The following is a 13908-nucleotide window of genomic DNA, read 5'->3' on the forward strand; positions in this document are numbered from 1 at the left end:
CCCGAGTGCAGTGTGGTGGCCTTCTTTATCCTGCACCCGGGAGTGCTCTCCGATTAACATCCAGCGGAAGTGCTGCACGTGAATTCAGCTCCTTCTCTGGCAGCACCCCTGGGTGTGGCGGAGGTGCTGCATGACAAGGTGCCCCATGGTGGTGGCCACGGACCCCAACAGGTTTGGGTTTCCCGACGCAACCCAGGGTGGCTGTCCCTTCACGTCTCCAGGCTTTCTGACAGGGCACGATTCACGGCCATCCATCACAGCACACACAGCTAGCTTTTTTATATACTTTTTATTTAGTAGTTTTATGTGTAGTACTTTCATAGTTACTGTGTAAAATGATTGATTGTTTCTCGTTGCATCTGAAGGGGTAGTTGCTGTATGATTAAATTATACACGGTATAATGACGATAAAGGCTTCTAATCCTGTTTACCACATAAAGAAGGATGCAGGCCTATGGCAGGTAACGGCCACACAAGCTCCTCTCTTCACGGCTACAACCAGTTCCAAGAGCTAGAAATACGTTATATTCACTTTGTGTAATCTGAACTATTGTGAATCAAAGAAACGCATCAGTAGTCGACTTCTTTCTTCATGTTTATTTTTTTAACCTAAGAAATTATGCAAATTATGGGTAATTTTCCCAGGAGGAAAAAAAAACAAAAACAGTTTTCCTTTGTACAAAGCTTTGGTTGTGTCTAACAAATACAACTCTTTATTTTTTTGTTACCTGGGGTACACATATTATTAGTTCCTAATGTAAAGAATGCCTCGTGTTCCCAATTTTCCAGTTATGTGCAAGGCACACTTATCAGATACTGACACTTGTCTTCCAAGCAGTTCCAAAGAGCCGGAGCCGATTCTGCATAGACTTGTACCTTTGCACCATTTTCAGGTTTTCGTAATACAAAGTAGTTTAGTGCAACACTGAAAGCTGACAGAAACTCAGCATTTGCAGCATGTATTTATTTACTTGTTATCTTCTGTAAAAAAAAAGAAACTGTTTATTATGTGGTTACATTTTCGGCCTCCAGCCACTGATGAACTGCAGGAGTTTTTTAACTTGAAGTTTGCTCAGCTTAAAGTCCTCAGACAGAATTTCTTCAGTAAGCTGGACAAGCAAATTGCCGTCAATCTTTTCCGTGAAGAACAAAGACACGACATCTTCGGAGAGGCCGATAAAGCGAAGAGATTTCGACACCTCTTCGATGGACAAGCCTGACAAGTCCGAGGGAGGCTGCCAGGGTGAGCCGTCTCCACATGATCTAGGGGCTAACTGAAGGTGCAAGGGGGACGAAAAGGGGTATGAGATTGAAAAGATTTCGGGCGCGCCCTTATTACCGAGACCGTTATCCTTCAGTACATCGGACGAGTAAGACAGAGTTTCTTCTGCTCCATCAATGGCAAGGGTTGGCAAGGGTTGTCCTTCACTGAACGGTTTCTCCTCTTTCAGTTTGGGAACTCGTGGAGGCAACGTTGGGCACGACTGACTTTGTTTGGCGGTACTGTCTGATAAAGGTTTCTCGGGGAACAAATCAAGTGAGCAACTTGCAGATTTGGGACAGCCTGGGATAACACTCGCTGCTCCATCTTGTGCTGGCGGAGAAAGGCGCTCTTCCAGAGACTCGATTCCCGAAAAATCAAAAGGAGCTGGATTATTGGCTTTTGGGGTACCGGGTGTTTTTTGCCGAGGGTAGCTGTAATAACTTCGACACTGAACGGAGGAGAAATCATTAGTACCATCGCAGTCTGTTGCTCCACAAAACGTGTTGGGCCAGGATGATCTGGAAGAAAGGCTGTCAAGGGTAGGGCTTCCAAATGGTGACTTCTGCTCACTCTCCGTCATTTCAGGCTTCATCCAGTTGCATGGGTAGCAGACGGGATTCTGTTCAGCTGACTGGGGTGCGTCACCCTCTGTGACAATACTACAGAAAAAAAAAGAAAAAAAACAGTAAAGCTAAGAAAATCAGTCACAGTAATGGCTGGACTTCTGGACACTGGCACCCAAGAACACCATTTAGTGATTGAACTAGCAGTGCTGGGGTGGCGCAGTAGTAGGACTGCTGCTGCCTCACAGTAAGAAGACCAGGGTTCAGGCCCTTCCTGCATGGAGTTTGCATGTTCTCCCCGTGTCTGCGTGGGCCTCCTCTGGGTGCTGCCACTGTGCAAAGGCATGCAGGTTAAGAGAACTGGCGACACTAAATTGGCTCTGGAGGTGTGTGTGTGTGGGTGTGTTTGCCCTGTGATGGACTGGCATCCTGTCCAGAGTTTGTTCCTGCCTTGTGCCCTATGCTAGCTGGGATGAAGTCTCATTCCGCAACCCTGGTCTGGATTGAGTGGGTTAGACAATGGCATGTAAAATAGACAGATAGGACTTTACTTTTCCCCAGGAGGAAATCTGGCTTTTTACACAAGCTCTTTAAATAAACAAATAAATAAAATATAAACACACACACCAGTATGACAAAAAAGCAAGAAAACAAAAAACAAAGACAACTTTGACTTGGCTGTCACAGTAACAGTGCGGCATTCTACAGACATATTGCTGTTGGTATGAAGGACCCCCAGTAACATTTCTTGACACATTTCTGCCAAATGATTTATTGGCTCAAAGTCCTCAGTGTGTCAGAGAGAGGATGTGCAGCATTGTTCATAATGGCACTCAGTTTTGTTTTAATTCCCTCCTTTGCTACGACCTCCAGGAGGTCCCGAGTGCATCCTATAACTGAGCCTGCCCTTTAAATTAGCTTGTTAATTTGGTGGGCCTCTTTGCCAGCCCAGCACACCACAGCGTAGACAATCACAAAGAGTTATAGAAGATGGGCATGATGTCATTTCCCACATTAAAGGAATGCAGTCTATTACTTATATAGTGTTCTGAGACCAGTCCAGCCTGTCATTAATGTGGACCCCCAGGTAGGAGTGGACCACATCTACATCCATCTCTTGACTAGTGACCGGATATAGAGACTCTTTGGTGCGGCCAAAGTCAATAACCAGTTCCTTGGGCTGTGAAGTCGGGAGCAATGATTGAGTTAAAAATGTACAAACTCCGCTACAAGTCTGACTAAATGTAAATAGGAATATAATGTGCTAAAATTTCCTAAATCACATATACTGATTTTATTAAACTATTTTTTTCTTCTAGACTTTTGATAAAACTATAGCTTCTTTTTGACTGTGTAAGTTTCGTCTTAGGTTTACTGTTACTTGGTGTTTGTAAGCCACAAGGACTTTTCTACAGCCTTTAAACCCCAACTTGAAAAGGTCAGAGTACCATAAAGCAGGGGTCCCCAGCCACCGGTCCGTGACCCACTACCGGGCCGCAGCCATCTGACAGCCGGGCCGCGAGAGAACTGCCGGCAAAGGAGACTCACTCAGACTTTTCAGAACGCTTGGTGGGCGGGGCTTTGCAGCGGCACAGGGAGAGGAGAGAGACCGAGGTGAGAGACTATTACAACAAAGTATTGTTACGGTCCCGACAGTTTCCCCATATGACACGAGTCTATAGAAATCTCGTTACTACGAAGTACATTCAACAGATGCTTTCATTACAACGAGGTGACCTTGAAATGCTTGAATGAATCATCCACAGAGCAGTTAGATCCGTGGCCTCTGCTCAGTTGTACACATTTAGGCTAAACAACGATCTCCAAACAGAAACATTGTAAAAAAAATTCTTTCTTTGAACTTTCCTCGTACTGTTTTTTTTTTTGCTGTTTTTGTTTTCTGTGGTTTTCAGTGATACCTTTTGCTTATTTCTTGTCAACATCTGAAAAACATCCATTGGAGTTTAACTCATTGTCACCCTCCTATAGAAACGGCAGACACGAAAAAAACTATAACAGTGTTAATGTTTGTGATGTGCAATCTGTAGGAATGGCAAATGCAAGGCATATGTCTTTGTTATATGCAAAAAAAGAAGAAAAATCTCGGGTTGCAAACGTATGCGAACTGCTTAATAACTTAATAATAATAGAAATGTTATGTAAATTGTGTATAAAACTGCCCCCCCCCACTCCCCCCCCCCGACCGGTCCGTGGAAAAATTTGCATCTAATAAAGTGGTCCTTGCTGTCAAAAAGGTTGGGGACCACTGCCATAAAGTACCCTGATGATTCACGCTGGCAGTGATGAAAGGCCTTGTATCTTGTACGTTGTGTGCTTTTCATCAGCATAGTAAATATATTAGTCTGATTACAAACACAAGAGCTGGAGTCGGAGTTGGTGGTACCAGAAATGGAGGAGGTCAAGTCGAAGGTTTTGTGTAGCGACACCACAGTCCTGGGCAGGACTCTAAAATGACAGTTTGAAAAAGTGTGGAAAAGATGCACATACAGTAGATATTTATTTCATATTATTGCTTCTTTTTAATGGATCATTACTTGGAATGATAATCAAGATCTTTGCCAGGTGCTATGCTCCTTCTTAACCACTCAGGTCTGCCGATGCCACCTCTGAGTAGCATTACATCTCAGTCCAGATTCTTCATCTCTAGCTCCTGGCTGCTGGAACGAGCTGCCCACCTCCATTGCGACTTCTGTCTGAAGACCCTCCTGTTCGGGGAATTTCTGTCTAACTGAGCTGAGCTGTTAGGTTTGAATTGTAACTCGCTTGTGTTTTATTCTGTGCTCCTCACTTGTGGTATTCGATTCTGTAATCTGGTCCTGTAACACTTGTTCTTGTTCCCAAACAGTCCCCAGACTGATATTCACTTGATTATGTTGTTAGTCGTTTTGGCTAAAATCATCTGCTAAGCAAATGATTGTAAATGTAAATGTAGTAATTCAGCTTCAATGTAGTGCATATTACAAAAAATTATGAAATGTCTTTCTTGTGAATCTTTGTAGTACTTGGGTGTTGTACCGTGTTAGCCATTATGAATGTGGTGAGAAGTCAAGCAAAATGACACCTTTTATTGGCTAACTAAAAAGATTACAGTATGCAAGCTTTCGAGGCAACTCAGGCCTCATAATTGAGGGGAAGCCTGTACATGGATGCCATAAATCAACGGGTGGGATGACTTAAGTGGTAATGTACCCTTTAGGGAGAGGAGTGGCGGAGTAAGTAAGATCAATCCCCTCCTCTAATGGGCTTGAATGAATGATTTATTCCTAAATGAAAAAAAAAAACCAACTTATTATCAGGAGGGTCTGCCAGCGATCAGATAAATACATGTCCATGATTCTTTGCTTCTCATATGAATTATTGTCTGGCCATTCTTAGGCTTTTCAAAGTTTTTTTTTTCTCTTTTCTTTCTTTGACTAAAATGACAACTTTGCTCTGTTTGGCCTCATTGACTTTACTTTTAACGCTACTGCCATTACTTATTGACTAATGTCCATACTACTTGTTGTACTGAATTGTTGTGCAAAACAGCTTGTTTAGATTTAGATGTGCCATGTACAACATATCCATTAACTGTGTGATTGAGCACTAGCCTGGTAAAAGAAGTGCCATGGGAAAAGGGCACAAAGAAGAAAACTGTAAGAGCCAGAGGAGGACCCACAATGTGTCAAAATGAAGGTCTAGAGAGCTTCACTTCCCAAGGGCTACAGGCCTAAATACAAGGAAATGCCTCAACAATATTTTAAGGAAAGGTCACTGTTACGCTATTGATGTCTAAATGCCCCACAACCTGTTACTGTGGGGCATTTTAATTCTCAAAAGGTTTGGGGGGAAAACAGGCCAGAAGGTGGAAGGGTTTCCTGTGTTTCCCATTGAGAAGCTGAGGCCAGAGAGGAAAAGGTGGGTGGGGAAGGAGCTGTGCTTTACATACACAAAGGCTCAGGGCCATAGAGAGATCTTGGAAGACCAGAGGGAACTCTGGAGGGAAGTTGACAGTTTCTGGGGAAGTATTCCTGACCATGGACGTATTTTGTGGATTGTTCCAGACATGGCTCTTGGAGTGAGCAAAAACAAAGCCCTGGACTGGCAGCCAAAGGCTCAACATGGCAAGGAGGATGTTGCGGCTAATGACAAGAAGTGACAAAGGGTCTGAGCGAGTCAGAGATCAGGGCGGTACAGAAGTGAGTGAGACTCTCTGGTGCCCTTATAGTACTTCTGTGTTCTCCCACATTACTCGTCCCTAATCCTTACTTTATGTTTAATAAATTACTTTAGTTCTCTTTAGTAGTCTTAATAAAGGTCTTTGCTTTGGGCACTTTGATGTGGGTGAGGGTCACACATAACACAAAATTTTCCATGGTGAGTGTAAAAAAAAAATCCACAAGCAGGACACGTGACAATCTGACTGATGCATGAACGCACCGTCGGCAGTGAGAAAGAGTGAGGCTGGGACTGAGCAACGCCAACCTGCAATCTGCCCCGTTCTGCTGGCTAAACTTAGAAGGACTAAATCATCATGTATTAGTGCTAGCCAACCCCATCTTCTTGACCGTGAAGCTTTTGCTTTATCATGGAAACAATTATTAAATGACATACTCCAAAGTTTTCAAAAAACAGTTGTTCATAGTTCAGGGGAAGTTTGTACCATGAGGCAATAAAGCAACGGGCGGGTGCGATGACTGAAATGTTAATGGCACCTTAAGGGAGAGGAGTGGGTGAGTGAGTTAGATCAGTCCCCTCTATCTTAGGAATTGAATGAATGCTTTGTATACATCCTGCATGTCCAAATGTTCATAATGTGCAGTTTTACATTCTTAAAGAATTGAACTGATCCAAACTCAGAGACACTTACATGTTATGAAGTCCTGAAGAATAATACGACAGAGTAGGGCTAGGAGAACGTGTCTGCTGCTTCCTGAGCTTAACAGTTCGTGCGGGGACAGACGGACTTGTGGAAGAGGGCTTAGAGCTGCGAGGGGGCACAGGTGGAGCATTCAGCAGTCGGCATTCTTCTTTAACCTGTAAAGAAAACAGCAAACGGAATGACACCAGTCTACATACACGCAACACAATTAGCTCACTGGGGGGTTGTTTTCATGGCATACCATTTAAGGTAAAACTTAAAATGACCATATTTTGGGGGCTTACATATCCATCTGTAATATTTTAATATTACAATATTAATATTTTGGATGTCACGTTAGCACATTTAACTTACTTTGAAACATATCCAGTAGATTTCTTTCCTTTAAACAAATGTACAAACCATCTTGGGCCCTGCTGCCATTAGGTGCCTGCCTTATGTTAATCTCACTCAGAATGAACAGCTATAATCATTTGGATAAAACTGTAAATTGAAAAGTGTGATGAGAACTGATCAAGCATGATGTAGCTCAAAAGACGAATGGGTGAACTCTGGGGTGTCGAAAGAGCTATTGGGAAGAGAGATACTGAGAAAATGGGATTTGCAGCGGCCAAGGAGAGGGGGAAGGAACTTATGGGTTGATGTGGAATAGAGGATGGAAAGTGTGGGTCACAGAGATGAGAAAGTGTTTTATTACTAGGATTAATATACGAGTGGGTACCCAAAAATAACCGGAATTAAAAAAAAATTGTTTTAATAATTTTTACTTACTGAAACTTTAGTCTCCTTCAAAATACTCTCCATGTGAATGAATGCACTTGTCCCAATGGTTTTCCCACTGGTGGAAACATTTTTAGAATTGCTGAAGTGGAATGTTGTCCAATGCCTGCAGCGATTTTTCTTTGACTTCCTCCATGGTACAAAAACACTTTCCTTTGAGTTCTTTTTTCATACGCGGGAACAAGAAAAAGCTGTACGGCGCAAGATCAGGCGAGTAGGGAGGGTGGCAAAAACTCCAAGACACACAAGTCAATTCAGAAATCTCTTCAATAGTCCAATGACGATCTTCGTAAATTGCATTGCAAACTTCTTCCAAGATTTTCATCATTCCTAATTGTGGAAGGTTGGCCATATCTTGGTTGGTCTTCAACTGACATTTCCCTGCGTTTGAAATGCGAAAACCACTTGTAGACCTGTGTTTTACTCAAAGCTTCATCTTTAAAAGCAGTTTCAAGCATGACTACAGTTTCAGTAGCTGTTTTCCCTAAGAGAAAACTAAATTTAACGCAGACTCGCTATTCTTTATGATCACCCATCACAAAAATCGCAGAGCACTTTTAATAAGCACCAAGAAAAACTGACAGGGAATGCCGTACGAACAATACAGAGCAACGGCACTTGGCATACTGCCACAGAATACTGTAAGTATGCTACACCTATTGGCGAAATTTGCAACTAAGTTGAGATTGCACGCCAGGTATAGATTCCGGTTATTTTTGGGTACCCCCTCGTATAGGGTTGGGAGCATGAGCAGATATAAGACTGTAAATAAATAAAAAGGGTTTGTTATATAACTAAATAAATATGCGAAAAGTAAGATATTTTCTATAAAGGAACATCCTTGTCTGCGGTGGGCTGCCACCCTGCCTGGGATTGGTTCCTGCCTTGTGCCCTGTGTTGGCTGGGATTGGCTCCAGCAGACCCCCGTGACCCTGTGTTCAGATTCAGCGGGTTGGAATATGGATGGTTGGATGGAACATCCTTGTTCTGGGGAAAAAGTTGCATACAGTTCCCTGGGACCGCACAACTTTGACATGTGGAAAGAAAGTTCAAGAAAAGTAGTAAACTTATTCTTTTCAAATGTTGCGGGTTTTGTGTAGTTTTAGAAAGTGATTTGTAGAATTGCACAAGAAATAAATCAATAATAGGAAGAAAAGAGTCGGGGGGGGGGGAGATGTGGAAAGGAATGAAAAAAGACCCCTGGGAATAGGTTGGAAAGAAGGAGAGAGCAGAAAGAGATGAAAGAAACTCTACAAAAAAGTCCTAAAAACAAAACCCCAGGTTTTGATGGCCTCCCAACAGAATTTTACCAGACCTTCTGTTATTCTGTTAAAGACCTAATAGAAGTTATAATCAATGTAAATGAACTTCCGAACTTGAACTTTACTGTTTGGCAATATAGTTGCTAACAAAATATTTGCTGTTTTATCCATACACATAAATTAAATTAAATGGCACAATATATAATACATTACACCATCACAACTTTATATATAGTAGCAGTGGAAAATAAATTGCAGAAAACACACACATATAAAACAATATAATAATTACAGAGTCGCACTCCTGCCCAGCTGTATATCAAATATGCCCTTGATAATATAAATACAAAATAAACATAACTTAGATTGGATTGAGGAGTTTAGAAATCATGGAAAGACAGCTGAATCAGAGACTGTGTTTAACCAGAGGGTCTGCAGTAGGAATGAAACTGCTTATATGTCTAGCAGTTCTTGCTTTTAGTGACCGGCGATATTTTTTACACAGTAATAACTGGGCGAGTGTAGTTGTTATATTTCCGGCACGTTTCCTTACCCATGATGCATACAGGACTTTAGTGGAGTTCAGTTTCAGGCCTACAATCTTTTCTGCCGCCTGACTGCTGCAGTTTATGTTTTGAGTGAGCAGATGTATTGCCATACCAGACTGTACTGGAGAAAGTGAAGATGCTTTCAGTGACAGCTTGATAAAATTGTGCCAAATTTTAACCTTTTAAACTGATGGAGAAAAAACATGCAGGAATCACATCCTGATCATTTGGAAAAAAAGGGGACTATAACTTTAATCCTCCCCCAAAAAAAGGAAATCTAAATGAAGTGCAGTACTAGAGACAAATCACCTTATTGTGTGTAGATTAAAAGATTTGGGGCAGAATTATGGCTGACAGAATAAAGACAAAGTGAGAAGAAATTGTAGATAAAGTCCAGGTGTGTGTAATTTGTTCTTCTTCTTTAGTTATCTGCCATAAGGCAAGTCTTTCGATTGCAGATCCTCTATTGTCCTCTGTTTTCTGTTCTTTTCATTTCTTGGTACGCTTTTGTTTTTAGTCGACTAGATTACTGCAACATACTCCTCTCAGGACTACCCAAAAAAGACATCAATCGATTGCAACGAGTGCAGAATGTAGCCTGCCAGAATCTTAACTAGGAAAAGAAAATCCAAGCACATCTCTCCAGTTTTAATGTCACTATACTGGTTACCCATGTCATTTAGAATTGACTTTAAAATACTGCTTATGGTTTACAAAGCCTTAAATAATCTCGCTCCATCCCATATTTCTGAATGCCTGTCACCTTACACTCCAAAACGTAGCCTTAGATCTTCAAATGAGTGTCTGCTTGTAATTCCAAGAGCTAAACTTAAAAGAAGTGGTGAGGTGGCCTTCTGCTGTTATGCACCTAAAATCTGGAATAGCTTATTAATAGAAATTCGCCAGGCTAATACAGTGGAGCACTTTAAAAAAAAACGCTGAAAACACCATCACTTCAACATGGCTTTCTTATAGCTTCATTTTAGTGTAACCCTGATACTCTGTATATGAATTTAATTATTATTTTTTTTCATGGCTTCAAAATCCATACTAACCCCTACTTTCTCTGCTGTTCACTTTCTGGTTTTCTGTGGTAGCGATCTGTGCCCCCACCACCTGATCAGAGCACCGTGCAGTCCCTATGTTGATGGATTGAAGGCCAGAGGTCCACACGGCAATCATCGTCTAATTCTTCCATGTGAAGCCTGAAAACCATGAGGACTGACTGAGATCATTGATGTTAAGGTTGAATGCCTGGTAGGTGCTGGGTGGTCTTGTGGACTCGGAACCCCTGCAGATTTTATTTTTTCCTCTCCAGCCCTCTGGAGTTTTTTTTTTGTTTTTTCTGTCCTCTCTGGCCATCAGACCTTACTTTATTCTTTATTAATTACTATTGCCTAATTTTTATATTTTTTTCTTTTTTCTTTCTTCATCTTGTAAAGCACTTTGAGCTACATCATTTTGTATGAAAACGTGCTAAACAAATAAATGCTGTTGTTGATTTACCATCTTTCATCTGATTTCTTTCCCTCCAGTTTACCCTCCAGCACTAATTTCAACAAACCATCTCCTCTTAGAATATGTCCCATCCAATTTTGTTGCCTTCTTCTCACTGTTTCTGGCATTCAGGTCCTTTCTTCACCAATACTTTCCATCACTTTTTCATGAGATAATTTATCCATCCAACTGATCTTTTCCATCCTTCTCACATTTCCATTTCAGATGTTGCCAATCTATTATTATTCCCTTACCTCACTGTCCATGTCTGTGCCCCACACAAGGCAACATTCCAGGTTACTCCTTTCATTACTCTTTTCTTTAGTGTTCTATCCATTCTGTTTGCTGGCAATTTTCATTTTGCATTGAAGGCTGCTTTCCCTTTTGCTATACATATTTTTATTCCGTTTTCACTCCTTACATTCCTGTAGTTCCACTTGTAGTTCCAGGGTGGAAAATTGTAGAAAATCTGTTATTTAATTCATGGAATATGCAGTAGAAAGAAGAATACCAATACCAATGATGAAATTAGATCTGGAGAAGGCCTTTGATGTTTTAGACCACTCATACATTTTATGAATTCTAAATACAAAGGGCTTTTCTGAAAGATTTGCACAATGGATTAAAGGATGCTATTGTGAAATTACAAGTGAGACCCTGACAAATGAAAACTTCACAGAAGAAATAAAGATGGAAAAAGGCTCAAGGCAAGGCTGTCCACTGTCCAATTCCTAGAACTCTAGGAACTCTACAACAAATGACAGAAGACCCAAATAAATAACAAGGGTGATGGAAAATGAACTAAGAAAGTCAAATATATGGATTGTGTAACCTTAATATGAAGGAATGACACCTCAGAAGAGCTATAGTGTTAGACCAAGACTAGTGAGAAGTACTGGGGTCCCGTCGAATGAAATAAGAATGATGTGAACAGGAACACCAACAGAGCTTCATCGACGAACATTAAGTGAGAGTTCAGAAAGTTAAAGGTCAAAGGAAAATGTGTGCATTAGCAGGCTGAACATTTTATTTAGTAAAGAGCATACATCTGCATAAAACCACTCCCTAAAATTAAAGCTAATGTTAAAATGACTGGCAAATAGTATACACAAAGTTATTCGGAGAAATTAGAAGAATTGGAAAGGTGAACGTTTTGGGTTGAGTAGCCTGCTCTCACCAAAATGAGTCGAAAACGAAAGATCCTCGGATAATCTCAATTTATTCTTCTGGTGTACAGTTCCAGAAAACTGCCAAGAGGTGGCACTGTTGTGCTAGTTTCTGGCTAATCTGCATGTTTAAAAGACTAAAAGTAAAGGCCTAAAATCTACCAAAGGAATGTTATGTGGAAGACATTTCGGTAAAAATGACATCAAGTGAAAATGCTACATTTAAATAAAGTGCTAACATTTTTAAAATCTGACAACTGCCTCTCTGCGCCCTGCCTGGGGTCTGTTCCTGCCTGGCGCCCTGTGCTGGCTGGGAATGGCTCCAGCAGACCCCCATGACCCTGTGTTAGGATATAGCGGGTTGGACAATGACTGACTGACTGACACCTGCCTCATCATTACTTCTACTTATAAAATATTGTGTTCCTGTAGAGCGGGGTCTCCAACTTTGGTCCTGGAGGGCTACTAGAGCTGCAGGTTCTCTTTTTAATTCTTTTCTTAATTAGTGACCAGTTTTTGTTGCTAATTAACTCTTTTCCCTTAATTTTAATTGGCTTGCTATTTAAGACTCAGACACCTTCTTTTTTTCTGTAATTTGCAGGCAAACAATAATAATGAGATACAAAACAAGTCCCACTAACCCGTGTCCACCATACATAAAGATATCTCAGTAATGTTGATCTTCTCAGGCCACCAAAACATTGAGATGGTGCACTTAAGACAAAAGAGAATCAACCATTTTGGGAATGTCTGCAGTGGTAGGATGAGAATAGCAACAAACCAAAGGAATATATGACGGGTTTAATTAACAACAAAACTCAACGTCTAATTAAGAAACTAGCTGGGACTGAAACTGGTTGGAGTTTGAGGCCCTGACTTAGGTGGTCGTTTATTGGCTCACTTCATATCTCATTTCTGTTTGGGTGCTGTTTAAGGTTAAAATGAAGCAATTCAGAGGGCAGAGTCTGAAAAACCACAATTAAAATGAACAGAAAGGAAATTTATTAGCTGCAGGAGCTGGTCACTGATTAAGAAAAATGGATAGAACGAAATCCTGCAGCCATGGTAGCACCCCAAGCCTGGAGTTGCAGAAGTGTGTAGAGCATGGGTGTCACACTCAGGTCCTGGAGGGCTGCAGTGGCTGCAGGTTTTCATTCTAACCATTGTGACGGGTGGCTGGAGCCCATGCAGCATATCTTCTGGGGAAGCAAGGATGGGAAAACCCAGTATCTCCCCCTGGACGCTAGATGGTAGCCTCCCTGGGTTGCAGCGGTGCATCGGACTCCCCCAGGGCTTCATGGGGGGGTTGGAGTTTTGTGCAGCCCTGTTGGGTTCCGCAGGCGCCGCCAGGGGGTGCTGCAGCTGGGACTCCTGAGCCCGTCTGGGCAGCATATTTGCCACACCCGGAAGTGCAGCCAGATGTTGGCAATCAAGCACCTGGAGCACTTCTGGGTACCCAATCAAAGGAGCCAGCGACCACCACTCAGCGGCCAGAGTTGGGTGGAGGAGGACAAGGTTGCCTGGGAGGAATGGTGGTGCAGGAGAAGAAGTGTGTGGTGTACTTGGTGCTTTTGGGACTGTGTTATGTGTGTGTGGATTACGGGGAAGACGTGCACCACAGGTGAAGAAAATAAGTCTATTTAAAGTATTTTATACATGTGCCTCCAGTGTGAATCTGTGTCGGGTCAGGCACATATATGGCACTTTGTTACACCATCTTCTTCATTATTGACCAGTTTTTGTTGCTAATTAACTTCTTTTTCTTTAGTTTTAATTAACTTGACTCAGGCCCCTTTGTTGTTTCTTTTATCTTAATTAGCAGCCAAATAGTAATGAGACACAAAACACACCGCCACATGAGCAGCTTACCTGTGCCCATCACACAATATCTGAAAATAAGAAAAGGTGAAGGTCTCAATAAGGCTGATCTCTCAGGCCACCAAAAC

At 41.8% G+C, this 13908-nt stretch overlaps 1 protein-coding gene across 1 annotated transcript in view; it reads right to left on the bottom strand.

The window, feature by feature from the left end:
* Positions 1–582: 582 nt before the first annotated feature.
* The window catches only part of garem (GRB2 associated, regulator of MAPK1), a 317331-nt gene continuing 304005 nt past the window's right edge, over positions 583–13908 (bottom strand). The window contains exons 5-6 of the mRNA XM_028803470.2: positions 6698–6864; positions 583–1923 (exon numbers count right to left, since the gene is read on the bottom strand). Coding sequence (XP_028659303.1) covers positions 1014–1923; positions 6698–6864 — 1077 coding nt within the window. The 3' untranslated portion in view covers positions 583–1013. The remainder of the gene's footprint in view (positions 1924–6697; positions 6865–13908) is intronic.

Source organism: Erpetoichthys calabaricus, chromosome 6, assembly GCF_900747795.2.
Source record: "Erpetoichthys calabaricus chromosome 6, fErpCal1.3, whole genome shotgun sequence".
Classification (NCBI taxonomy): Eukaryota; Metazoa; Chordata; class Cladistia; order Polypteriformes; family Polypteridae; genus Erpetoichthys; species Erpetoichthys calabaricus.